At 53.3% G+C, this 24,185-nt stretch overlaps 1 protein-coding gene across 1 annotated transcript in view; it reads left to right on the plus strand.

The window, feature by feature from the left end:
* PTDSS2 (phosphatidylserine synthase 2) overlaps positions 1 to 23,037 on the plus strand; it is a 35,256-nt gene extending 12,219 nt beyond the window's left edge. Inside the window, exons 3-12 of the mRNA XM_033119179.1 lie at positions 8,337 to 8,419; positions 12,307 to 12,374; positions 19,639 to 19,773; positions 20,167 to 20,217; positions 20,648 to 20,761; positions 20,938 to 21,056; positions 21,453 to 21,567; positions 21,639 to 21,784; positions 21,870 to 22,055; positions 22,184 to 23,037. Of these exons, the coding sequence (XP_032975070.1) occupies positions 8,337 to 8,419; positions 12,307 to 12,374; positions 19,639 to 19,773; positions 20,167 to 20,217; positions 20,648 to 20,761; positions 20,938 to 21,056; positions 21,453 to 21,567; positions 21,639 to 21,784; positions 21,870 to 22,055; positions 22,184 to 22,343 (1,177 nt within the window). The 3' untranslated portion in view covers positions 22,344 to 23,037. The remainder of the gene's footprint in view (positions 1 to 8,336; positions 8,420 to 12,306; positions 12,375 to 19,638; positions 19,774 to 20,166; positions 20,218 to 20,647; positions 20,762 to 20,937; positions 21,057 to 21,452; positions 21,568 to 21,638; positions 21,785 to 21,869; positions 22,056 to 22,183) is intronic.
* The last annotated feature ends 1,148 nt before the right edge of the window (positions 23,038 to 24,185 follow it).

The following is a 24,185-nucleotide window of genomic DNA, read 5'->3' on the forward strand; positions in this document are numbered from 1 at the left end:
GCCCTCACACTGACCAAGGCACGCGCTGACCTGTCACCACAGGTCCTCCGGCCCTTTGTGCACTTTTGTACACAGTGGCCGTCCATCCAGCAGGTGCCCTGTGCCTCGTATCCTCACTCGGTGTGACGGCTTGTGACATCCGTGTTGTGTGTCAGTGGTCAGGCTCTCTGCCAGGCAGCGTCCCGCCATGTGGATGCAGCCCACGTCATTGATCCACGTACTGCTGGTGACACTTGGAACACCCACGTATGTGTATAAATACACGTGCATATATAAATGATACTGTTAATGAAAGACAAGCCGCAGACTGGTAAGGAATATTTGAAAGTATCTGATAAAGGACTTGTATCCAAAATTTGCAAAGAACTCTTTTTTTTTAATTTACCTTTTTAAAAAAATTTTTATTGGGGAGCAGTGTGTTTTTCCAGGGCCCATTAGCTCCAAGTCGTTGTCCTTCAATCTAGTTGTGGAGGGTGCAGCTCAGCTCCAAGTCCAGTCGCCGTTTTCAATCTTAGTTGCTGGGGGCACAGCCCACCATCCCATGCGGGAATTGAACCGGCAACCTTGTTGTTGAGACCTCGCGCTCTAACCAGCTGAGCCATCCTTCGGCCCCTCGGGCAGCTCAGCAGCAGCTTGTTGTCTTCAATCTAGTTGTGGAGGGCACAGCTCACTGGCCCATGTTGGAATCGAACTGGCGACATTGGTGTTGTGAATACTGTGCGTTAACCAATTGAGCCACCCGGCCATCCCACAAAGAACTCTTAAAGCTCAACAGTAAGAAAACAAACAACACAATTAAAAAGTAGGCAGAAGGGCTGCACAGATGCTTCATCAGAAGAGATACACAGATGGGAAATAAGCCCCTGGAAGATGCTTAGCATTTGTCAGCAGGGAGGTGCCACTTAACAGTGGGACAGCACTACACAGACGGTTAAAAACCACACAGCACCCCGTGCTTTAAAAACCACACAGCACCCCGTGCTGGGAGGATCCCACCCCCTGCTGGAGGAGCAGACGGTGCAGCCACTTTGACGAGTTTCATCCTCTCGTAGAACCAAACACACGGTCACCTGCGAACCATCAGTCATGCTCCTTCGTATTTACCCAAAGGAGCTGAAAACGTAGGTCCACCCACAGACCTGCACATGGGTGTTTACAGCAGCTTTGTTCATAACTGCTGAAACTCGGAAGTCACCAAGACGTCCTTCAGCAGGTGATGGATAAACTGTGGGACGTCCTGTGGGGAAGGAAGAAACTGTCCTCTACCTTCCTAGGTTCTTTCAGCCAATCTAATAATTTACATGAGACAGATCAGACTAACAAGAAAAACAAGCACATTTAATTACATATGCACGTTTGGGAACCCCACATCCACGCGAGGCTCAGAGACGGGGCAGGAGGGGACATAGTGAGCGAAGCACGAGGCAGACGGCATTGCGGACGATGAGAAGAGCACATGCTCGTAGTCAGATGCCGCGCTGCCCTGTGGACAGGTCGCGGAGAGCTGTGTCTGGCAAGCCTGCTGATTTAAATTCCTCAGGGAGCGGTCAGGGACGTGATCACACTCAGCCCGGAACAGCCACATGCCAGAGGGGGGAGCCTGTTCCGAAGGCCCTCAGCCCTGCCCACTAGGCTCCCCGAGAAGGGTTTCATTCCAGAAGACGGGCTGATGGCTGCTCCAGATCCGGGCCGCCAGCCCCCATCCTGAGAGCAGGTTGGCTCAGTTCCATAGCTGTGTCCCACTTCGGAGGCGGGGGTGCAGGTGGCCCTGAGGGAGGCCCCTGGTGCAAGCACCCAGGTGTTGAATAGCACGCATCTCTGCAGAAACAGAAAACCAGCCAGTGGCCGGAGCGGACTGTCACCCGGTTTCTGGGTTCTGGAGGCAGGAGTCTCAGAGGTTTCTGGAGGTGTGTCTCGAAGCTCCCTTGGGTGGCGTGGGGCGGGCAGGGGGAGTCGGCCAGCTGCTCCTGCTGTGCGGTTGGAATGGCTCTGGTGATGCCTGCAGCAGGCACGAGGACTGTCGGCAGCTGAGCTGTCAGGCGTCCCGCACTCACCTGCTGGCCTGGGAAAGGGCAGTGTTAGTTCCCAGGGATTGCAGTCAGAGGGTGGGGGAGAACAGGGTTCGAGAGCCGTAGCCAGGTGTCAGAGGGAGCGCGAAGAAGCAACGTCCACTCACTTACAGGTGGGAACAAAAGCCCCGGAGGCCGTGAGCAGCACTACACCTGTATCTACAAAGTGCGTGACTGAAACATAACATTTCTCGCTAAACCACCCCCATTTTTACCAAAGATAGCTGAGTTAGGATTAACTTGTTTGCATAGTCATTGTGGGTTCCCTGAATCTGGCCTGCTGTTTCATAGGAGCCGCCGGCGTGGTAACCCACCGTACGGGCTCGTATACCTGCTCTGCCGGGACCGCTCACAAGGAATCCTCAGCTTGGGCCTGAAAAGGCCTCTCGAGGCCAGGAAGGCCAAGGCAAGGACTTGCCTTCCGGCTTCGCCTGCAGTGCCTGCGGGTTCGAGTGAGCCCCTCTCTTCTCGGGGTCCCCAGAGTATCTCAAAGTTCCCACACCTGCCAAGAAGTGACGTTCTGTGCCCGCACGGCGAGGCTGCTGGGAACATGCAAGCGGGGTGGCGGGGTGTCTCCAAGGCTTTTGTTGGCTTCCAGAAGTCAGCCTGAGCTGTGGTTCCTGAAAGCCAGCTGCTCACATCTGAGTCCGGGCAGCACTCCAGCCAAAGCCTGGCATCTAACCAGCTTCCAATTGTGTCCTGTTACAGGAGAGCGGGTAGTAGGGAGCGTACATAGATAATAATATTGCCATGAAAATAAGGGTGCTCACGGAGAGTTTCTGAATTCTGGAGGGGTCCAATAAGGAGAGAAAGACAAATGTTTCAATTCTGCCTTCAAAGGTGTAATTTACCAAATTGCTCCAAGTCATAGCTAGCGTAAGAGAAAATTTTCCTTATATCTAGAAAACCAAAAACTAAACAACCAGCAATATTTCAAACAAAAAGTCACAAAAATTGTAATTGTGTCATCAACTCCTTTAGTCCTGTGTTAAGGTTCGTTCTGCTTGAATCCGGCTTTTCCATTCTCTTGACCTTGCCTATTGGTAGAGGGTGACGGGCGAAGATAATTGCAGGAAGTTGGCAAGGCTTTGGGTCACGGATCGGGTGGTTTGCCCGGTGGAGTGGTGCCTCCATCACTGCAGATTGTGGAAGGTGTGCCCCAAGTAGAAAGCACCTTTTCTAAGTCTCTGTGTCACTGTGAGGGCATCAGCCTTGTGGTAAGGGATGGCTTCCAGCCATCTAGAAGGCGTGCAGATGACACCAGAGCAGCCGGTAACCCACGCTGAGTGGTCGTGGAGCGAAGTGCAGCTTGAATGCAGTGGCGTGGAGCAGGGGTGCAGAGGCAGAGGAACAGCGTGTGCTAGGGAGCCCAGAAGCTGGACCGGCGTGGGTTCCAGTCGCCCGACTGGGACTTAATTTACAGCCATTGTCTACCCATCTTAGGAGAGGACTACTGCCATGTTCCAAGGGCATCCAGACGACAAAAGACTGGCACCAGGTTCGAAAAGGGAGGGACCTTTTGGCAGAAGCAGAGTGGCTTCATCCTCGCGTGCCACAATCTATAGTTTTATCGCTGACACCTTTGCAGGAAAGTAAGCGAGGGCATTTCAGATAGATGCTCGCTGTCAGTATTGAGATGATTCGCTTTTCGTATGTAATCAAAGACCCGATTAACACAGCATAACGGCAGGAAATTATTTTGATAAAACACGAAATCTTTGCTGTCTGGGCAGAAAGCTTTCCACAGTATCTTATCAGGAGCAGAGCAGTGGTACAGGAAATCTTTGTCCTTTCAGCAGATGAAAGGATATTGAGTTTTCGTGCACCTTATATGAAAGCTTGTTTTTTAAAACCCTTCATTCTGTCTTATCCAACTTGATCACACGTAGAATTCTTCCTCAAGATTTCTTTTTCATAACTTTTACAACTTTCTTCGTCCCTTTTAGTTTCTCTCTTGTTCTCATACCCATTCAGAAATAACCAAGACAGAATTTCACTTCCCTTAACAAAAACACATCTCCACACCTCATACCTTTTTTAAAGCCACAACATACCCTATTTTTCCTGTATACACAGTTGTTTTCCCTATTGTTATTTGTAGCTTTAATAACATATGCCATGTTTCCCCGAAAATAAGACCTAGCAAGACCATCAGCTCTAATGCGTCTTTTGGAGCAAAAATTAATATAAGACCCGGCCTTATTTTAATATAAGACCGGGTATAATAATATAATAGTGGGTCTTATATTAATTTTTGCTCTGAAAGATGCATTAGAGCTGATGATCCGGCTAGGTCTTATTTTCAGGGAAACATGGTATTAGAATCCTTAACCTTTAGAAACTTTAATTTCTGGTGAAAAAAGTACGAAATAAGTGTGTGAATTGTCTGGTACATCAGTATTCTTTAGATTAATTAACTTACAAATACATCCCATAATTTTCAGGAATATATGCTTTTCCATAGTATGATCTCTCAATGAGGAACAAGACATGTTTACTAAGAGGCCCAAATATTAGTTCCTCTGTGGTAAGAAGCCAAAGATAAATCTATGTTCAGTAATTAATGCGTCATTGTTTTACTTTATTTGGAAATACTCTGGATGTTCTTTGAATTTCCATCATTTAATTTAGCTAGCAAAACTTTAAAGTTTCAAAGAGATTTAGGAAACCATTTTTAAGTACACTTGAAATGTAATTATTGTGAAAGAGTTCACCTGAGAAAGCTCTATTGTACTTAACATTTATTTAATTTACTTGCTCTTAACAATTACGTTTAGGTTACTTATGAGAATTTAATCAACCTAAGTTATTTTTCTTGTTGACAAATTTTGCAACACAGGTAACGTGAACTTAGTTGACTCGTAAACCCAGATGGAGTGAATGATGGTAACTCCACAGACATGGTCTTTTAACCAAACCAAACTCACACCAGCTCCATAGTATCAAACATTTCTCAGATCATGTGATCCTGAAAAGCATTTGGGTTAGTTTCTATTACATTTTTGAGAATTTTTATGTACGAGCTTGTTTGTTTAAACCATTTAAATAGAGCTCTTTTACAAATTAGCAATGTCATCGCGGGTAGAAACCACCACACAACCACACATGAACCTACAGGCAGATGCCTTCGTTTTAAAATCACTGTCATGAGACGGGTAATACATTAACCTACTCAGATGGTTAAGGCATTTTCTAATTAATATTTGTGGGGAAGACAATTAAAATTTGCGTGTGTCCTGGCAAGGGAGTCTTGGGCCAGAGAAGCAGTTTGTGTTTTCAGAAAGACCCCAGTCTCCCATTTTTTTCCTTCAGTCTTAGGAAGCAGAGCTGATAAAGCTAGGTGGGCTGGGACTGCCCCCAGAGCTGTATTTCTGGTCTCGCAGAGATTTGTAAGATAAGGACACAGCCCAGCGTTCCCAAGGAGTTGGGTTGTAACCTACATACGTGACAGCATATAGGTTGACCTACCGGTCTAACTGCATCACCCCTAACCTTCTTTCCCTCTGGCAACATAGTTTCACTGTAGCTTAGGGAGGGGTCTTTAAGAGATTCCGGTCAGGCTGTGAGTCCTCTGCGGTCAGGCTGTGAGTCCTCTGCGTGGCTTCCTGCTCTACCAAATTTCTGATCAAGAAGTTATTGCATCCTTTCAGCTATCTCCAAAGGTTTCAGCCAGGACAAACAATGTTTCTGGTGGCCCAAAACAATCGCATGGACCCAGGAGGGAGCCGAGGGCATTGCTTTCAGAGTCACCCCTCTGATGGCCAAAAGGGGAACTGAGGGCCTGCACACCCCTGGCAGGCAGCAGCCACGGGTGAGCCGCGCAGCCGATTGAAGGACGGCACCCGTGAGGGTTTGCTTGCCTCTCACTGGGCTCAGGAGGCAATCCATTCACAGGAGCTTGCGGCCCCCCTGGGTTTTTGGAGTCTCTACCGGTGGTCCTTCCATTCGCCCTCGACCCCGCAGAGGGCCGCCTGGATGGGTAACGGCAGCCCCACAGCCTCCTCGGTATCTCTTCTCTCTGATTGTCCGTTCGGCCTTCGCAACAAAGCTGTCAATGAAGCTATTAGAAAACTTTCTTTGAAAACCTCTTACATTCCTAACTGTAGCCTCCAGTAGGACTTTATCATCGGGTTTTGGTTTTACATTGTTCACGGCCAGTGTCCCATAAAACATACAGGTAAATTGACATGACTTTTTTTTAACATACAGCCTTTTTAAACATTCCAATTTCCATACTCTTACCTAACCTTACATTTCCATATTCTTTTAACCTAATCGTAGCCATGAGTCCAGGCCACACCAGTGGGTCTTGGTACCACAGTTTGTGAGAATCTTCTGAACCCATCAGTGTCTGTTCTGTTTATCCCAGTTCTTGGTCACCATCTAGACTCCCACCCTATCCAGTGAGTGCTGTGACGCTTCCCTTTCTGTTTCCTCTTTGTTCTGCTCCTGGTGATGTTTCCTTTATTCACCTTATTTCTTAATATCCTTTACAATTTTTTCACTTTTTTGGGACAAGTCTCTTGATTCTCCCTTCAGCCTTTCCACACTCTCTTACTAATTTATCTAATATTTTTATTGGCTTCTGTAAGACCCCGAAAGAAGGAAACAGAGACAGAGTATTCAATAAGGCTTCCCCAGCTGGTTTTTGTTTGTAAGGCTCATAGTTATACTTCTTTATGTTCATTTTTTAATAATTTGGTCTCTCTAGGTACCAGTAAAACCACTACTATGGTATGAGCTCTAAAAAATTTCCAATTTAGAAGTTTTTCTAATGGAAGGATCTGTGTCTGGGCAGTGACAGTAGGATCCGTTCATCTCAACAGCAATTCAAACCAATAAGCCTTTTTATGGAAATACCTGGAAGTGACCTCCTGGGCTTGGAATACATTTGTACCGTGAACGCAGACAGTGCGGCCTCTGGGGCCCAGAGATTTACTCCCCAAAATGGAGACAGCACAGACCTTCATCACCCAGGTGGTCAGGGTGGTGGGGTGCATATGGTTTAACCGGTCTCACAAAACTGTCAGGTGCTCCAGCCACGAACCCACCAATTCGTGGCCCCGGGCCGGCATGACTGCGCTGGGATGTGTCCAGCACTAACAGGTGACGAAGGCTGAGACGACAGAGGGCCCTTATGGCTGGGACCCCTCATGACACTTTCTCCTGGAAGCTGGCACAGCTGGACAGAGCCACATTGGGAACCCCAGCTTATCCCACTGGCCACCAGGTGCACCACGGAAAGTGCACCTGGCCAATAGTGGGGGCCAGAAAGGATTAGATTCCCCAGTCACAAAGCCAAGCTCCCGGGACACAGAATAAGAAGGAAAGAAATACCTCATGGGTTTTTAGATGGGGACCCACAGCAACATTTGTCTCCGCAGACGCCCGTCTGGAAAGAGCCACTTAACTCCCCAGCCTGTGGGGCCGGCTCCAACGACAGGTTTACGGGAGCCTGTGCCTGTGTTCTGTCCCCGTGATAGCTCCTTCTTAGGACAAACGACATGCAAGACACAGACACAGGGAAAAACACACGTCTCTGGGAGGAAAGAATAAAGAAAACCCTACAGTCTCGAGGTGCAAGAAGTTAGCTGCACAAATATTTTTCCTGCCGATCTAAATTCAGAAGAGACAAAGGTCTCGCACCACTTGTAGCTCCTCCCCATCCCCGCAGACAGAGGCCAGGAGACTGACAAGGTGAGAAAGCTCGCCTGCAGCTCCTGTGACATGGCCCTGACCTCCAGCTGCAGCAGTCCAGGGAGCTGGCAGGGTCCCAGTGAGTGTCCCTGGCGGGCTCGCCAAACTGGGGGCGGGAAAATAACTTTCTTCCCGCCTTCCAAGTTCTTCTGGCTGGACTAATCAAGTTAACATGAGGCAGATTAGCAGGAGAAAACGACCAAATTTATTACATCTGTACACACGGGATTCCACAAGATGAGACCCCGTGAGGTGACTGACGTGCAGCACGTGCAGTGTCCAGTGTCCAGCCCCGGTGGAGGGGTCTTCTCCCTCGGTGGTGCTGCCCCGGGCGGTTGGAGCTGCAGTGGGAGCTGCTGAGGCCGTGGTGCTGGAGTTGGCCTGGCCAGCCCTCCCAGCTGTCGAGTCACCCAGCTCTGCCCCCGAAGCCCAACTTCCAACCGCCCTGCCCCACTGGGGTCGGGGACCGTGACCACAGTGGGCGTCCTGGGGGTCCCGCCTCCTGCCTGGGAGAAGCTGGCATGGACCTGCGCTCACGCACACTGAGGGCTGTTTGTTTTTTATTTGCAGAGGTATTGTGGCCAGTATTTTGGTTTTCTTATGTTTTGGAGTCACACAAGCTAAAGACGGGCCATTTTCCAGACCTCATCCAGGTAACTTGCCCTTTCTTTTTCCGTGTGTGCCCGCGTGGCGGTTCTGTTCTGAGCGGTCACTCTCTGTCTGTGGTGCTGGGTGTGGATGTCCTGCCCTTCCCTCTTCCTGGCCCCTTCCTGGCCGGCCCACACTGTGGTCATCTGAGGAGGGTGAGGGGTGCGTTTTGAAGTTACCTAGAAGCTCCTCCTCTTTCAGCCACTAGAGTTTTTTCTGACCCTCTCAGCCACTCTGCTCCTCCCCCGGCCCTGCAGCTGCCCCTGCCCTTCTGTCTTGGTCAGGGGCGCTCTGCAGACCCGGGCGCCCCAGGAGTGTCCGGTGGGCTCGAGCAGGTGGCTGGGCCACAGGCCGGGAGGCGTCTGCCCTGCCTACAAGTTCTCCTGCCTCTGCCCCCCACCCCTCGAAGTGACGGGAAGTTCTAACCAACCCCGGGACCTCGGCTGGCTGGCGGCTCGGACTGCCGCTCCCCCAACTCTGCCCCCCCGCCCAGCCTCACTGGAGGCAGGGCATGGGCTTCCCAAAGGGTCACAACTTAGTAACATGATTCTTTTCTGTCTCAGTAGGGGTGTGTATTTCTTGTAGAAAATTTGGAAAATACAAAAAATATTATTAAGTAAAAATAAAAACTCACAAAAAAAGAACCAGTTAAGTTTTGATGTGTTTGTATGCGTGTACACATACATAGCTTCAAAAAATTGGAATCGTATGTGTGGGTTTCTGTCATGCATTTTCCACTTCAGATCTAACACAAACGTTTCCTTATTTTTTTTATTTGACAGCTGGTTTTAATGGCTGCTTGTTTAGCCGTCATTTGAATGTACTACAGTTAATTTAACCAACTCCGTATGAGTGTATATTTAGGGGTTTCCAATTTTATGATGAATTTTCACACAGAGCTCGGTGTGTACACACTTGCTGATGCATTTAACAGAGTTCTGGGAGGAAAGTGGCGGGTACAGAGCATGAACAGGCACATGGGAGAGATTATTGAATTGCCCTCCAGAAGGGATGTGTCCGCAGGCCGCAGTGGGCGCAGTGGGTGCCCTGAGCAGCGTGGGGGCCCCTGCACGGCCTCACCGGCCACTCTGCCCTTTTAGTGCCTGTTGGGGGCATGGGTACTGGATGGCACCTGCACAGTCCCTGGCCATGGGCAGTGGTGCGCTTCCCCAGCTGCAGGGCACAGCCCATGCTGAGGGTGGGAGGGGCCGGCCCCCGAGTCCAGCGCTGCAGGACCACCTGCATCTCAGTCGTCTGCACGTCCAGGCTTTCCTCAGAAGGGTTTGGACTCCTAACCAGAGCACGGAAAAAGTGAGAAAGTAGTATAGAAACTACCAGAATCACAGTGGAAACCCAGGTGCAGTTCAGTTTGTTGAATCGATTTGGGAGGAAGAGTAAGAGCTGCTGGAAGCCCAGCCGGAGCTGGTTGTAGCTGAAGGCACCTGGTCACACCTGGTGCTGGACGCAGCTTGAGCCAGACAGACAGGGCCCTGCCGGGGCCAGACTGGCCAGCAGGCAGCTGCTTGTCCCGGCAGGTGGCCCCTCGGCTCTGTCTAGTCTGCGATGCTGGTCGTGTCTGAGCCGTCTGAGTGTTAAGCCAGGTCCCCTGTGCAGAGGGCAGCGTGACATTTCTGAGCCCTGCTCTGCCCTTCTTTCAGTTGAGTTGCTTTGTGTAAACTCCACGTTTCCTTGCCAGTCTCTGATGTAATTCACGTGGGGAGCCCGTCGGCTCCCAAGCGTCTCGTGGTTGGCAGGACATCCTCCAACTTCTCAAGATAGCTTACAGTGGAAGTGCGTCCGTGGTCAGTGCTGCACACCGAGACGAATGGCGAGGAGGATTTTCTGGCCCCACAGAGGGTGCGCAGGGGCTCTTATGCCGAAACGTGTGTTGTCCGAGAGAAAGGCATCCTCTTGATGTGCACGTCCGTCTGGCGGGATGGTGCCAGGGCCTCGAGGTGCCAAGATTTGATGTTTAGGAAGAAAATGGGGGGGGTCGCATATTGGATCTGGGAACCAGCCCCAGGAGTCGTGAAGGGAGTGGAGATCCTGGTGGTGTGAATGTGTGGGGAGGGCCTGCTGGGTACTGGAGGCGTGGGCAGGTCTGGGCCCTGGTGGGCGATGCAGGGAGAGAGTGACAGGTTCCGAGATTGCCCACCTTTCTCTCAGGGGCGGGCGCAGGGCCTGCCCCCGGCGACAGGCAGCGATGGGGGAAGAGACAGCGCTGTCTCAGGCGCGGTCTCCGAGCCCCTGGGACCAATGTGGTTGGGGCGGCCCCACTGCCAACGGGCCGGGCACTGACTGGAAGCAGCCTTGGGCGTGAGGGCGACCCGAGTTAGTTCACCACAAGCCTTTGGACCAGGGAGGACTTTCTAAGCTTCCCGCCCTCAAGCTGTTTCTCTTGAAGAATAAGTTTTTCACCTCAGCTGCTTATCCCGTGTGTAGAACTATGTTAGCAAACCTCCCTGAGAACGCACCACGTTTGTATTTCCTGCCTGTGCCAGGCTGCTTTGTCATGAAGCTCCATGGCTGTTTTCCCATCAGTACGTGAGGCATTGTTCCCTGAGGGTGCTGGGTTGACCCTCGGACTCATGGGGACACCCTGTGCCATGAGCTGCTACTGAGAGAGACACGACGTCGGGCGTTGGTACCCCCTCGCACCCCCAGCTGGCTGACCGTCCTCCGGTCTGCTTCCCTGCCTGCAGGAACATTTCCCTAGAACAACCATGGCCCAGCATTGGGTCTCCTGGTCCAGGGTCTTAGAAGTTTGTGAGCACCACCGTTTTTATTCAAGGTGAACTCGTGTTTAAAAGTAGGCTGCTGACTTTTCCTACAGACATAAGCGAAGGGAAAATGGATACCTTGGCCTTTATTAAGTAGGATTATCAAGATCCTTGGAAGGTAAACGTTATCATTTGCATATTCGAATAGTTCTAGACTTCTCCTGTTATATCTCGTCCCCCAGTGAAAAGCTGAGCTTTCCATTGGAGGGTGTGAAAGCAGGTGGTACAGAGAGGAGTCCTGGCTGATAAAGGAATTTTGAGTGATGGGTCTTTTTCCCCCAGCTTTATTGAGATGCAGTTGACACAGGACATGGTGAAAGTGTAAGGTGTACAGTGCGATGTGAGGTGCGTGAGGTGGTGAAGTGATCACCACAGGAGGGTTAGTTAACACCTCTGTCACCTAACAGTTGCAGGCTTGTTTTGTTTGGTGGTGAGTACATTCAAGAGCTACTCTCATTGACTTTCAAGCATGTAATCAGTGTTGTAATGTAGTGAGCAGAGGGACAAGTTCCTGAGTGTGCTGGTTGGAATTGAAGACAGTTTCCTATAACAAACCACCGTGACCAAATTGGGTTTAATCCCAGTAATTCAGGGCTGGTTTAACATTAGGAAATGTGGTAATGTAATTCATCACATTAATACTAAAGAAAAACATTGATCCTCTCAAATGCAGAAAAATAAAATTTCATAGTCACTCTTGATAAAAACTTAGCATACTGGAATTAAAAGATTTTCTTAACATGATAAAAGGTATCCACCAAAAACCTACTGCAAACCTATTTCACCTATTAGCATTGCTAGTAAATACAGGACAAGCGTGTTTGCTGTCACTGCTTCTGTGCCACAGTTTATGGGCCTTGTGGGCTGCTGCAGTGAGACAAGAAAAAGAAAAGATTTAAAGACTGATGGGAAGAAAAGGAAAGAGAAGGCACTCAGGGAGAAACTGTGCTCCCTTCTGAGTTAGGTCTTGCTGTATAAAGTCTCTGCTGGGGACCTAGAGGGGCCCGGAACAGGTGGCACATGTGTCTAGGAGCCACGATTCCGTGCGAGACAGACTCTGCCAGGAGCAGCCGGCCTGGGCTCCTAATGCTGTGTCCTCTGTGTCTTTGTAGCTTACTGGAGGTTTTGGCTGTGCGTCAGTGTGGTCTACGAGCTGTTTCTCATCTTCATACTCTTCCAGGTAAGTGGCTTTTCTTGGTTGGGTAAACTGGGGGAATTTAGGTGATGATGTGGCCCCCAGGTAAGTGAAAGGTGACTGAGAAGGTTTTGAACGTCAGCCCCTCCAGAGTTTGGGAGGGGACTTTCTGTGGAAAAAAGGAGAAACTTTATTCAAGTGAATGACTTGCAAAATGGGGAAACACAGCCTCTGGGGTAAACCTAAAGTGTGTCCTGGAGACAAAGGGGAGGGTGCCTTTTGTAAAGTTGCCGCCCTGGTTCCTGATTGGTCTGCCACTGTGATTGGTCAGAAGCTCCAATTGGACATGGCAGGTCTCAGCCCATTGGTCAAAAGACCATACCAGGAACTCCCTTATTAGGGTCGGCTCAGACAGCAGGAGCTTGAAGGTTCAGTCTGTATCTTTTCCCTGAAATGCGGATTGTGTGAGAGGCGGGCATCTGTCGGCAATGGCCGCTAGACTCTGGTTATGAACTTGAGCTCCATTAACCACTGGGAGTCCTTCTTGGCAGATATCTGCCTTCTTGGGGTCCACAGAAGCAAGACTGGACCAACAAAAGTGGGCAAGAGGTTGTGAGGGGACCGTCCAGGAAGATGCGTTTGTGGGAAGACTCACCTTCCAGCAGAATCTGTTGTAAGCGTGGAGCGCAGCGGGCCTGGACTCTGGTGCAGGGTGTCCGCGTGGGCCCGCCCTGATGGTCTGGCTTAGGCGAGCTGGGCAGGGCCGAGCGGGACAGACGGGTGCAGGGGTGGATGCCTGATAGGCTACCTTTGCTTTGAGTGGCAGGTGCTCCAGATCTGGGCACAGGCCACACCTGGGGAGAGAAGCGCGTCTGATCCCACGACACAGGTGCTCTGGGGGTTTGAGGTGGACCCAGGGCCAATCCTCACTGGGGTTTTTTTGGTTTTTTGTTTTGTGGTTGACCAGCTGTGGCTTGGTGTGCTTTTTCTCTCTCCTGGCACACATTCTGGGAGATGGCCAGTGGAGCTTGGAATCTTGCCTCCTTAGTAAGTGTTGGATCAGGATTTGTGGTCAGTAATGTCCATTTTAGTAATATCCCTTGTTCTGCTTAATTTAGTGAACACATGTTTCGATAGTGATCTTTAGTTTACAAAGTACTTCCCTATTTACAACCTCAGAACTGTCAGTGTGTGGCTGGTGATTTATCATCAGAGGGTAAATTTTACTTTTTTAGGGCAGGTGCATAGGTGTGTGAACTTTAATACATTTATATTTGTAAACACCAGAGTTAGGACACAGGACAGTCCCATCCCTGCAAACTCCCTCGTGTTAGCCCTTGAGAGTCGTATAACCCCTGGCAACCACTGATTTGTTCCCCTCCATCACTAGTTTTGTCTTTGAGAATCTCCTACAAACAGAACTGTACGCGACCTTTGATGCCTCTGAAATTCACCCAGTTTGTGTTGTCAACACTCCGCTACTTTTTATTGCTGAGCGGTCTTGGTGACATGGACGTGCCACAGTGTGTCCATTTGTCAGATGCTGAGTCATTTGAGTTGTTTCTAGTTTGGAGCTGTTGTGAACAGAGCTGCTGTCACCCTGCCCCGTCCGTGTGCGCCTGGGCTGCTGTCTCTGGGGCAGCTGCTGCGTCTGTGACGGCTGTGCCTGGGCCTTACGGTGCTGCCACACAGCTCCCAAAGGGCTGTGCCACGGCGTTCCCAGCAGCCCTGTGAGACCTGGGAGTCTCACGTCCTGGTCAGCACCTGGGACTGTCAGATCATTCATTTCAACCACTCTTAATGGGAGCAGCTTCTTAGCCAGTTCTGATTCGCGTTCCTCCAATGGCTGATCACGTCACCCAGCGTCTGTGTGTTTATTAGCTATGCAAACATCCCCTTGGTTAGGTCGTTGCCTTTTTAAAATATTGGCTTAGTAGTGTTCAGTTATGACAGCTTTTTATGTAGTCCGGGTACAAGGTTGTTTGTGGGATGTGTGATCTGCAAACGTTTTCTCCAAGGCTGACTGGTCCTTCGTTCATGAAGTCGTAGTCATTCGTTCTTTTCTGGCTGGCGGTTCTGATGTCATGTGTAAGATTTCTTTGTCTGACACGGCCATGTTCCTAAGATGTTCTCCTCTATTTTCTTATGAAAGTTTCATAGTTGTAGATTTTACATTTAGATCTCAATTTTGAGGGTTTTTAAAAAATACCTTGTTTTGAAATAATTCTAGATTCACAAGAAGTTGTAAAAACTTGTACAGGGAGGCCCCGTGTGCCCTTCTTCCAGTTCCCTGGTGGTTGCACGGCATATAGACAGGACAGCACTGACCCAGGAAGCTGATCTGTGCACAGTTAGCACGTGTCACCAGTTTACATGGACACGCACACGTGTAAGAGTTCTGTGCAGTTCTGTTTTCATGAGAAAATTTTTTTAATGAAAATCTTAAGCAGTACTAAATTCAGAAGCTCCACTTAGGTGCAACAAACACGGATGTGATGCGGAGCAACTCTAGTCTTTTCCATAAATTGGATAAGGTTTAAGTTTGACAGAACATCGTAATCCTTAAAGCAGCCCTCCTCCAATTTCAGTATGGTCCTCTGTATTTTCAAAGAAGCCAGGCTAGAATGAGCTATAGAGGTTTTGTTTTTAAGAGTATATTGAGTGACGGACGGCAGTTACATGAAGTGGTCAGGACAGAGGCGCACATAGCTCGGGCTCAGCACGTCACGTAGGCAGAACGCTGATGCCAGAATGAGCCCTGTGCTCCCCAGTCTCACTGAGACCACTGGCGTCTCCAGAGGGTGAACAGGTGGCTTCTCCCAGCCCAGCCTGTACATAACTTGTGAGCGCCCGATCTCTGCTAAAGCCTGTGGTGCAGCCAGCTGCCTCCAGGTACATAAACTCTCCTGCCTGAAAGGAACCACAGCTCTGTTCATGTTGGAGCAGAGGGAACGTGACACTGAAAATTTAGGTCAAAATCCTACAGAAAACTGAGTTGTGCAGGGACTTAGGTTCAGACCATTTCGAATTTGTGAGCTTTAAGGTAATAACATCTTTTCAGAGACCGCGACATATGAAGAATCCACCGACTCTGCACGTTACAAACAAGTTAAGAGCAGAAAAAGATCTTTTGACCAAAGTGGGGAGGACGGTATGCAAACATTTACAAAAAAGGTTCAGGATAAAGGAGTGTTTCCAGGGTGCTAAAGCTGCTCGTCTGCAGCCGTGACGAGGCCCCTTTGAGCTCCCAGAACCTTGCTTGCTTCTCCTTTCATTCTGGCTCATTTTTCTTCCGCTGCTTCTCCTGGGCCTGGAGACAGGCTATTTGTCAGTCTTCTTGTGGAAGCCGACTGTTCACACTCTCCCTCTGAGATTTGTTTTCTTCAGATGGTCCCCATGGTTTCAGTTTTCCTCTGTGTGGCTCACAGTTGAAGGGACAAGACAGACTTGTGTTGGGATCAGACACTGGCTCCTCTGGGAGGCCAGGGTCTGTGCTGCTTCAGCTGTCACCTTGGGAAGGGCGATAACTGGTCTTAACTGTGTATCCCAAGCACAGCCTGGCCTTTGGGGTACTTCCAGACACGGTCCCATGTGGAGGCTTTCTGGCCGGAGTCTCGGTCGGTGAGCACTTAATGCACCTTCCCTGTAGTGCTGGCGGACACCCTCACACCCATGTTAGTTGCCGAGAGAGTGGAGCTCTTGACTGACCCCTCCACACACACAGCCGTGGCCTGCAGCGCCAGGCCGGCCTTGCATATCACTGGCCGATGCAGGACATGCCACAGCGTCTTCCCTGGAGACACCCTGGAGTTACCAGCTCTCCCTTAGGACGACGGGTGGCTGCTTCAGCTCACCGCGTAGATTGTGGTGGTCAAAATGTTTCTTTTTTCTCCCAATATATGGATCAGTGGACTCCATTTCCTTAAAACGAGCCTCATGAAGTGTCTTAACGTTGGGAGCAGTGCTTGGCGGTCTGCCATGTTTTCTAGCTGTGGAAAACTCATCTGTGTGGAGAGACTGCTGTCTTCCCCAAAGCGCCTGTGGCCCCTCGTGACCAGTCAGTGCATGTCCCCGACGACACTGCTTCCTCACGTCCTGGGAAGAGACGTCCACAGCAGCCCCGAGAGCCTGGTGTTCCTGCTTTTCTTGATTCTGGACCTCAGTGGGCTCGCTGTTTGGGTGACCCTGCAGTTTGGCACAGGTGCTGGCTTCAGTTCGGCGCACACGCATCCCTTCATCTGGGGGTCGGGGTTGTTCTGTGCCTCTGCACGGCGGTGCCACCATTTTACACTCAGCCGCAGGCCCAGGGCTTGGTGTCCCCACAGCCTCGCGAGCACCTGTTACTTTTCTTTTGGATGGCAGCCGTCCTGATGGGCGAGGGGTTCTGGTTGGACGCGCTGATGGCTGCTGTGTCCAGCCGCTTCTCGTGTGCTCACTGGCCATTTGCATGACTCTTGGGAGACCAGCTTTTGTCTTGGTTTTTTATGGTCAGTATTTTATTTATTTCAAATAAAACTTGTATTTAAAAACAGGTTTATGAAATTGCAAAGTGAGTATAGCGTTCCCATAAGTCCTGTGCCCAGCTTCCCCTGGTATGGACGTCTGACATGAATGTGACTCATTTGTTACAACTAACTGACATCCACACCTCATTGCTAACTAAAATCCATACGTTTCAGATTCGCTCTCTTTCTCCTAATCCCACAGAACATTTAGTGCTCACGTCTCCAGGCCCCTCTGGGCTGGGGGAGTTACCGCAGTCCCCCTGTGGTGACCTGGATACTTCTGAGGACTGGCCGGGGGTGGGGCAAGAGTGCTGCGCCTCCAGCGGGCAGTGGGCCCAGGACGTGTGTGTCCTCCCACTTCTCCTTGTCACTGGTTTTGGTCCCGTGTGCGCTCTTGTGTTTATTTCCACGGGAGTTCAGGATTACCTTTTCCACTTCTGTAACGAGAGCAGATGGGGTGCTGGCAGGGCCATGTGGGGTCGCGTCTGGCAGGATTGTCTTCCAGTCTGTGAACACAGGACGTCTTGATGTTTGTTAATGTCTTTAGTTTCTGTCACAACATATTGTAGTTTTCAGAGTATGTGTTTGCACTCCTGAGGATTTTATTCTTTGTGATGTTCTGTAAGTAGAACTGTTTTCTTAATTCCCTTTTTGGTTTGCTCGTTACTAGTGTATAGAAACATGACTTATTTTTGAGCATCGATCGTGTGTCTTGTGATTTCACTGAACTTGTTTATTGGAATAGTTGTTGCTGCTGTTTGGTGGGTTTCTGAGTGTTTCCTGGGTCCTGGGTCACGTCATCTGTACACGCAGAGGGTTCTCCCTCTTCCTCTCCAAGCTGGCGCCTTTCCTTCTTTTTCATGCCTTGTTGTCCCAGCTGGAACTGGCGCAGTCAGCCAGAGCCGGCGAGGGTGGGCAGGCTCGAGCCCCTGCCTGCAGGGGAAGTTTTTAGTCCCTCACCGCTCAGCATGTTGTTAGCTGTGGGGTTTTGTGGGTGCCCCTCGTCCAATGGAGGAAGCTCTCCTCTGTTCCTAACTTGTTGAGTGTTTTTTACCCTGAAAGGGTGTTGGATTTTGTCGAATGCTTTGTTGGCATCAATTGGGGCAATCGTGTGGGTTTTCCTTTTATTAATATGGAGTATTTGGAACCCACTCGGCATCACTGGTGTAAATCCCACTCGGTCGTGGCGACCGACCGCTTTCTTTGCTGCTGCACAGTTCCCTGGTATTCTGCCGAGGCTCTGTGCACGTGTGTTCACTAGAGACGCTGTCTGCCGTTTCCCTGGAATGACTTGGGGTTTGGTATCAGGGTTTATTGGGGTTTGTCTGGTGCTTTTCTCGGGAGCTGGGATTGGGGTCGTGTGGTCAACGTACCCCTCAGTGTCGAAGCCACTTGAGCCCTGGCTGGGGCGTCAGGTCCCTTCCCTGGGTGCTCTCGGGAGGCAGGTCGCTCGGTACGGCCGCCTTCCTGGATGGGGGTCAGCAGCACATGGTTTGGAGTTCTGGACGCTCGTTACTGAGTTCAGTTCTTCGTTTACAGTGTGACTGATGGGTGTCTGTGCTGCACTTGGGGTTACAAACCGCCAGCTCACTGATGTCGCTGCTCACGTCACTTTGGCCGTTGGGAGCTCTCAGTTGGCTTCTGTGTGCCTCGCATGCCCCATCTTTGTGGGTTCTTGGTATTTTGCTTTGTTTTGTCTTGTATTTTGAGCACTGCCTTTTTTCTGGCACCAGAATCCGCTCCAGGCCCATTGTGGGCATTTCCTGCCAGCCCTGTGACCATCCCTTTCTCCCAGGAGCCCTGGTCCTTTATGGGACATGGTCTTAGGGCCTGAGATCTGGACGCTGCCCTGGGGTGTTGAGGCATGGAGGTCCCTCAGCTCCCTCCTCTGCCCCCGCAGGGACGTGTGTGCCCTGACGCAATGTCTGCACGGATCTATAAGCACATTCGCTCTCACGCCCTCCTTCCCCAGGCTGCGACCTTCTCCAGGGGAAGCTGTCAGCAAGGGGGCCCCTGTTGCTGGAGTGAGAGTTCATGGTCTTGACCTCTGGGGCCGTGGCTGGGTCTAGACCTGGCTCCTTGGGTCACATCGGCTCTCAGGTGCCCAGCACAGACTGCTTCTGTTTGTCCAGTTTTTTGTTTCTAAAGGTTTGAGTGTCTGAGAATCTGACCCCCTTGTGACCTGGTCGACTGACTCAGGAACGCAGCCTTTATAACCCTCAGACCCTGTGATCACCAAAACACAAGTGGGTGACTTCAGTTATTAACCCTGTCATGGTCTGAGGGTCACTTCCCAGAGACCCCAAGACAGAGATGGGGACCTCAGTCATGTGACAAGATGCAGGTCTGAGTGTTACCTGCCCGCCCAGCCTGGCACCTCCTCCCCTTTATCCCTTGGCTGTGGGGGTTGGGGGGGACAGGGTCCTGATGATGGGTGCGTGGGGCCCCCTTCCTGGTGGACAGGCAGCCCCAGCTGGTGACCAGAGGGGCCCAGAGGAGTGAGGCTGTGTCTGCTGGGGGACGTCCTCCTCCATAGGTGCCATCCCAGGAGTGTTTGGCTAGTGCTGGGGTCTGGCGTGTCTGGGAACGGCTGTCCTGACGTCGTGTGAACTGTGTCACACAGACGTGGGGAGGGGGCAGTGACACCATGGCCCTGTGGGGGTGTGGAGCGTTGCCTGGGACTCCCCCAGTCTTCTGGGACCTGCATGTTGGAAAGGTGTGCTGCACGCACGGTTGGTAGAGGTTTCTGCGCAGCACAGACCCCGCATGTGCTGCTGGCGGTGACTCCCTGGGTGCCCTTGCAGACTGTCCAGGACGGCCGCCAGTTTCTGAAGTATGTTGACCCCAGGCTGGGGGTCCCGCTGCCGGAGAGGGACTACGGGGGGAACTGCCTCATCTACGATGCAGACAATGAGACTGACCCCTTCCACAACGTCTGGGTAAGGATGGGCTCAGGAGCCCCCGCCAAGAAGGGGGTGGCCGGCCAGCGCCACCTCGCAGAAGCAGCTGAGGATTGGGGGGGTGGGTGCTACCCCTGCTGTGGGTGCTCTGGACCCTGAGGCACTGCAGACTGCATGGTGGCAGCAGGTCCCCGCTGGGCCCTGCTCTCCTTGGCCGTCAGGGTGTGTCGTGCACACATGGTCCGACAGCATGTGTACGAGACCCCAGCCTTGTCCCTCAGAGAGGCTCTGGGGCTGCCCCTGGGGCCTAGAGTTGGGTGGGAGCTGGCCCCAGCCGTGTGCATGGGGGGCGAGGGACATCACACAACCTGGTCCTGGGCAGGGCTGTCACGGGGGGGGGCGTGTGTGAGGCCTGCATCCTGTCGCCCACAGGACAAGCTGGACGGCTTTGTACCTGCACACTTTCTTGGCTGGTACCTGAAGGTAAGGTGACCTGATTGTCGGACGGGATACCCTCGTTTTTGCAGGCCCGCCCTAGGGACTGGGGCTGTTTTCCCGGCCACAGGTTGGTGGTCTGAGTGGAGTGGGCAAGTGCCTGGGGGCCAGGGCAAGACGAGCAAGCTGTTTAGAGGGTTTGTAAAACCACTGGGGCCCCTGACCTGTGCTTGACCTGGGCATGGCGGTGGCCCCAGAGGGGCCCCACGGTGCCTGCACCATTGTGCCGTCCTGCTCCTGAGTGAGCGAGCGTGCGGCCCCCACCGGCCCGCCTTCCAGTGGACTCACCTGAAAGTCTTAAATCGAGGCAGCCGGGGCAGCTGCCCACCCTGTGGGCATCACTTACCCGGGGTGGGGGGCATTGGGCTGGGGGGGGCTGACCCGCAGCGGGCATCCCCGTCGGTCCCCCGGCCTGCAGACCCTGATGATCCGCGACTGGTGGACATGCACGATCGTGAGTGTGATGTTCGAGTTCCTGGAGTACAGCCTGGAGCACCAGCTGCCCAACTTCAGCGAGTGCTGGTGGGACCACGTAGGTGCCGGCCAAGCCCCTCGGGTGGGAGCCACGCCCACTGGGTGGTCGTGGTCTCAGCGCCTCCCTTTACCCAGGCCCACTCTGTCCTTGGGGGGAGGGACATGGATGCAGGGTCCCCTCAGATGAGGCAGGACAGAGCTGGTGGTACACCGGCGCTTGCCTCCCGCCCCCAGTGGATCATGGACGTGCTCATCTGCAACGGGCTGGGCATCTACTGCGGCATGAAGACCCTCGAGTGGCTGTCCCTCAAGACGTACAAGTGGCAGGGCCTCTGGAACATTCCAACCTACAAGTACGTCTTCCTCGCCGCCCTTCTCTATGGGGCCCGGGCATCTGTGTGGGGCCTGGAGGTGGCCCCTGAGGTCCAGGCCAGGCTCCACCTGACACGTCTTTGGGCAGGAGGGTGACGGGCGAGGATTTTTCCTCCTCTAATCTCCACCTGCGATCTGACCCTGGGCTGCCCGTGGGAACCCCGCCAAGGCCCCTGGTGGCTGGAGGGCAGTCTGTCCCTTTTTGGAAGGCCGCCCTGCTCACGAAGTGGGTGCGGCTGCTCTGTCATTTCTACTTGGATTTCAAAGACAGGAACAGTCCAGGAAAAGACGTGGGTGTCACTGGGGGTGGGGCCCTCTGGGGGCCTGGGCCGGGCACGGAGCTCAGCGCCCTGGCTGAGCACCCGTCTGGCCCCCAGGGGCAAGATGAAGAGGATCGCCTTCCAGTTCACGCCCTACAGCTGGGTGCGCTTCGAGTGGAAGCCCGCCTCCAGCCTGCGCCGCTGGCTGGCCGTGTGCGGCATCATCCTGGTGGTAAGGCCGGCCGGTCTCCCGCGCGCGGCCCGCGGGGGCAGGGCCCGCGCCCACTGGTCTGTGTCCCCCAGTTTCTGTTGGCAGAGCTGAACACCTTCTACCTGAAGTTCGTGCTGTGGCTGCCCCCCGAGCACTACCTAGTCCTGCTGCGGCTGGTCTTCTTCGTGAACGTGGGCGGCGTGGCCATGCGGGAGATCTACGACTTCATGGACGACCCGTGAGTCCAGGGGCGGGGCGGGGCCAGGGGCCGGGCGGGGGCGGGGCCCGAGCTCTCTCAGCCGTGCCCTCCCCTCCCTCTGCAGGAAGCCACACAAGAAGCTGGGCCAGCAGGCCTGGCTGGTGGCCGCCATCACCGCCACGGAGCTGCTCATCGTGGTCAAGTACGACCCACACACGCTCACGCTGTCCCTGCCCTTCTACATCGCCCAGTGCTGGACGCTCGGCTCCGTGCTGGTGTTCACCTGGACCGTCTGGCGCTTCTTCCTGCGGTGAGCGCCGGGGCCCCAGAGGAGCGGCCGCACCGTGTCCCGGGGTGGGTCTGAGAGGCATCTGGGTCGGCGTGGTTCTGCTCTGGCCGTGCAGGCCTGCTGGGGGTGACACGCCCTGCTGCCCCCAGGGACATCACCCTGCGGTACAAGGAGACACGGCGGCAGAAGCAGCAGAGTGGTGGTGACAAGGGCAGCGCCGAGGGCAATACGGACGGGACCCTGCCTGGGCCGGATGTGCCCACCGGGCCAGTGGAGGCTGAGAGGGAGGGGGCGCCGGCTCTGGACTGACGCTGCCCCTCGCTGCCGCCAGGGGCCTGGGCCTGCTGTCCCTTCGTCCTGTGATTCCCGCCAGGAGCCTGCCCTCGTGGTGTTTCGTGTGCACAGCGGGGCTCTGAGGAGGGCGTGAAGGAGGCCCTGACCCGGGTTGGTGTATGTGGGGGGCATGTGTGCACGTGTACATGCGTGTGTGCATGTGTGCGTGTGTGTACACGTGGCATGTGTGCACGTATGCGTGCTTGTGTGCACGTGTGTGGCGTGTGTGTGCACGGACACATCTGTGCTCCATGCTGGCTCCTGAGACTTCTCAAGCTGGCAGGCATGGTGGGGGCTTGCCCTGGGTTCCCTGGGTCCCATTTCTGTATGGTTGGCCCACACCAAGCCCTGGTGGTCAGACGGCCTGGCTCTTTCTCCCCACTGGCCCCCCTTGGCCCCATGGCCACACGTATTAGTGACGATAACCCACGAATACCAGTGATGGTAGAGGTGGTGTGCACCGGAGCTGCAGCCGTGAGCCATTTCCTCAGGAGGCTTCCTGGAACCCAGCTAACCTGGGGGTCGTGGACAGGGCCGACGTCACCAGGGGCACCGGGTCAGGAACTCCAAGGCCTGGTGCCCTGGGTCGGGAGGAGGGAGCGTGGGGTCTCTGGCCCAAGTTGGTCATCTCCATGAGCGAACAGAACAAATAAACCGAGGATGGCCTGCAGCTCGCGTCCTTGCTGCCCCAATCTCCACCCTGCCCCATGCCCGCCTCCCCAGGGTTGTCGCCCACAGGGGCGGGAGAGTCCAGTGGGCAGGACTGGGCGGGCAGCCAGCCAGGGGGCTCGAGAGTTGCCACATTCCCGCCACCTGCTGCGTTAGTACACTTGGCAGTGGTGCATGGGAGGAGGGCGCCTGGGGGGCTGGTTCTAGTTGGGGTGGCGATGGACCCTGAAAAAGTCAACCGCAAGTGAAAAGTTCCCTGAATTCCCGAATCCCCACCCTGGCTAAGGATGCTCCCTGCTCCCTCTCACCCAGAAGAGGGTGAGCCTGGCCAGTCCTGGGATGGGGCCCAGCTCTGCCTCTTGCAGGACCCTGCCTTCAAACCTAGAGAATGTGAGCATGGGCCATGGAGTACCTGTGTGCCCCCCACTGCCAGAACCCTGGAGAGGGTGGCTGCAGACAGCGATCTCTGTCCCCAGTCAGAGTTTGTCTCCCTTGAGGCTCCGTTGCCCTACAGGCCGCCCTCACTTTGGGGGTGTCGGATCAGCTGGGCATTGCCTGTGGAGTGACCGGGCCTCAGCCTGCCCCCAGAGGCTCACTGTGTTCTCACCGCCGAGTTAGCTGTGGTCTCTAAAGGCTGCTACCCATCGGTAACGCAGGGACGCTCTCCACTATCCGGTGCCCTCAGCTCTACCCGCAGTGTGTCCCCCCACGGATGAGAGAGTGTCACAGGCTGGTGGCCGTGGTGCCTTGTTCCCTGTCACTACTCCGGATCCCCACCTCCCTCCTTCCCTGCCTCCCTCCTGTGGGTGGTGACCCACAGACAGCATGCTGCCTCCCTTGCTCCCCTTGTCTCAGGTTTGGCCCCTGGGCAGTCCGTGGGTCTCAGCACCCATGGTTTCTGGCTCAAGCTGTTCCAGGCTCACTTTGTACATTTCCTGCCCAGACTGGGGTCACCATTCCTCCAAGGACCCTTGGCTTCTTGCACTGAGGGGTCACAATTAGAGGCCATGCTCTGGGCACTTGGAAAGGCTGTGCAGCAGTGAGCTGGAAGTTCCTCTGCAAACTGCTTGTGCCCCATGGGTCCCTTGATTGTGCCAGTCAGGACAGGTCACCTGTGTCGGCAAGATGAGGCCAGCTAGATTCCAGGGT

Source organism: Rhinolophus ferrumequinum, chromosome 11 (genome assembly GCF_004115265.2).
Source record: "Rhinolophus ferrumequinum isolate MPI-CBG mRhiFer1 chromosome 11, mRhiFer1_v1.p, whole genome shotgun sequence".
Taxonomy (NCBI): domain Eukaryota; kingdom Metazoa; phylum Chordata; class Mammalia; order Chiroptera; family Rhinolophidae; genus Rhinolophus; species Rhinolophus ferrumequinum.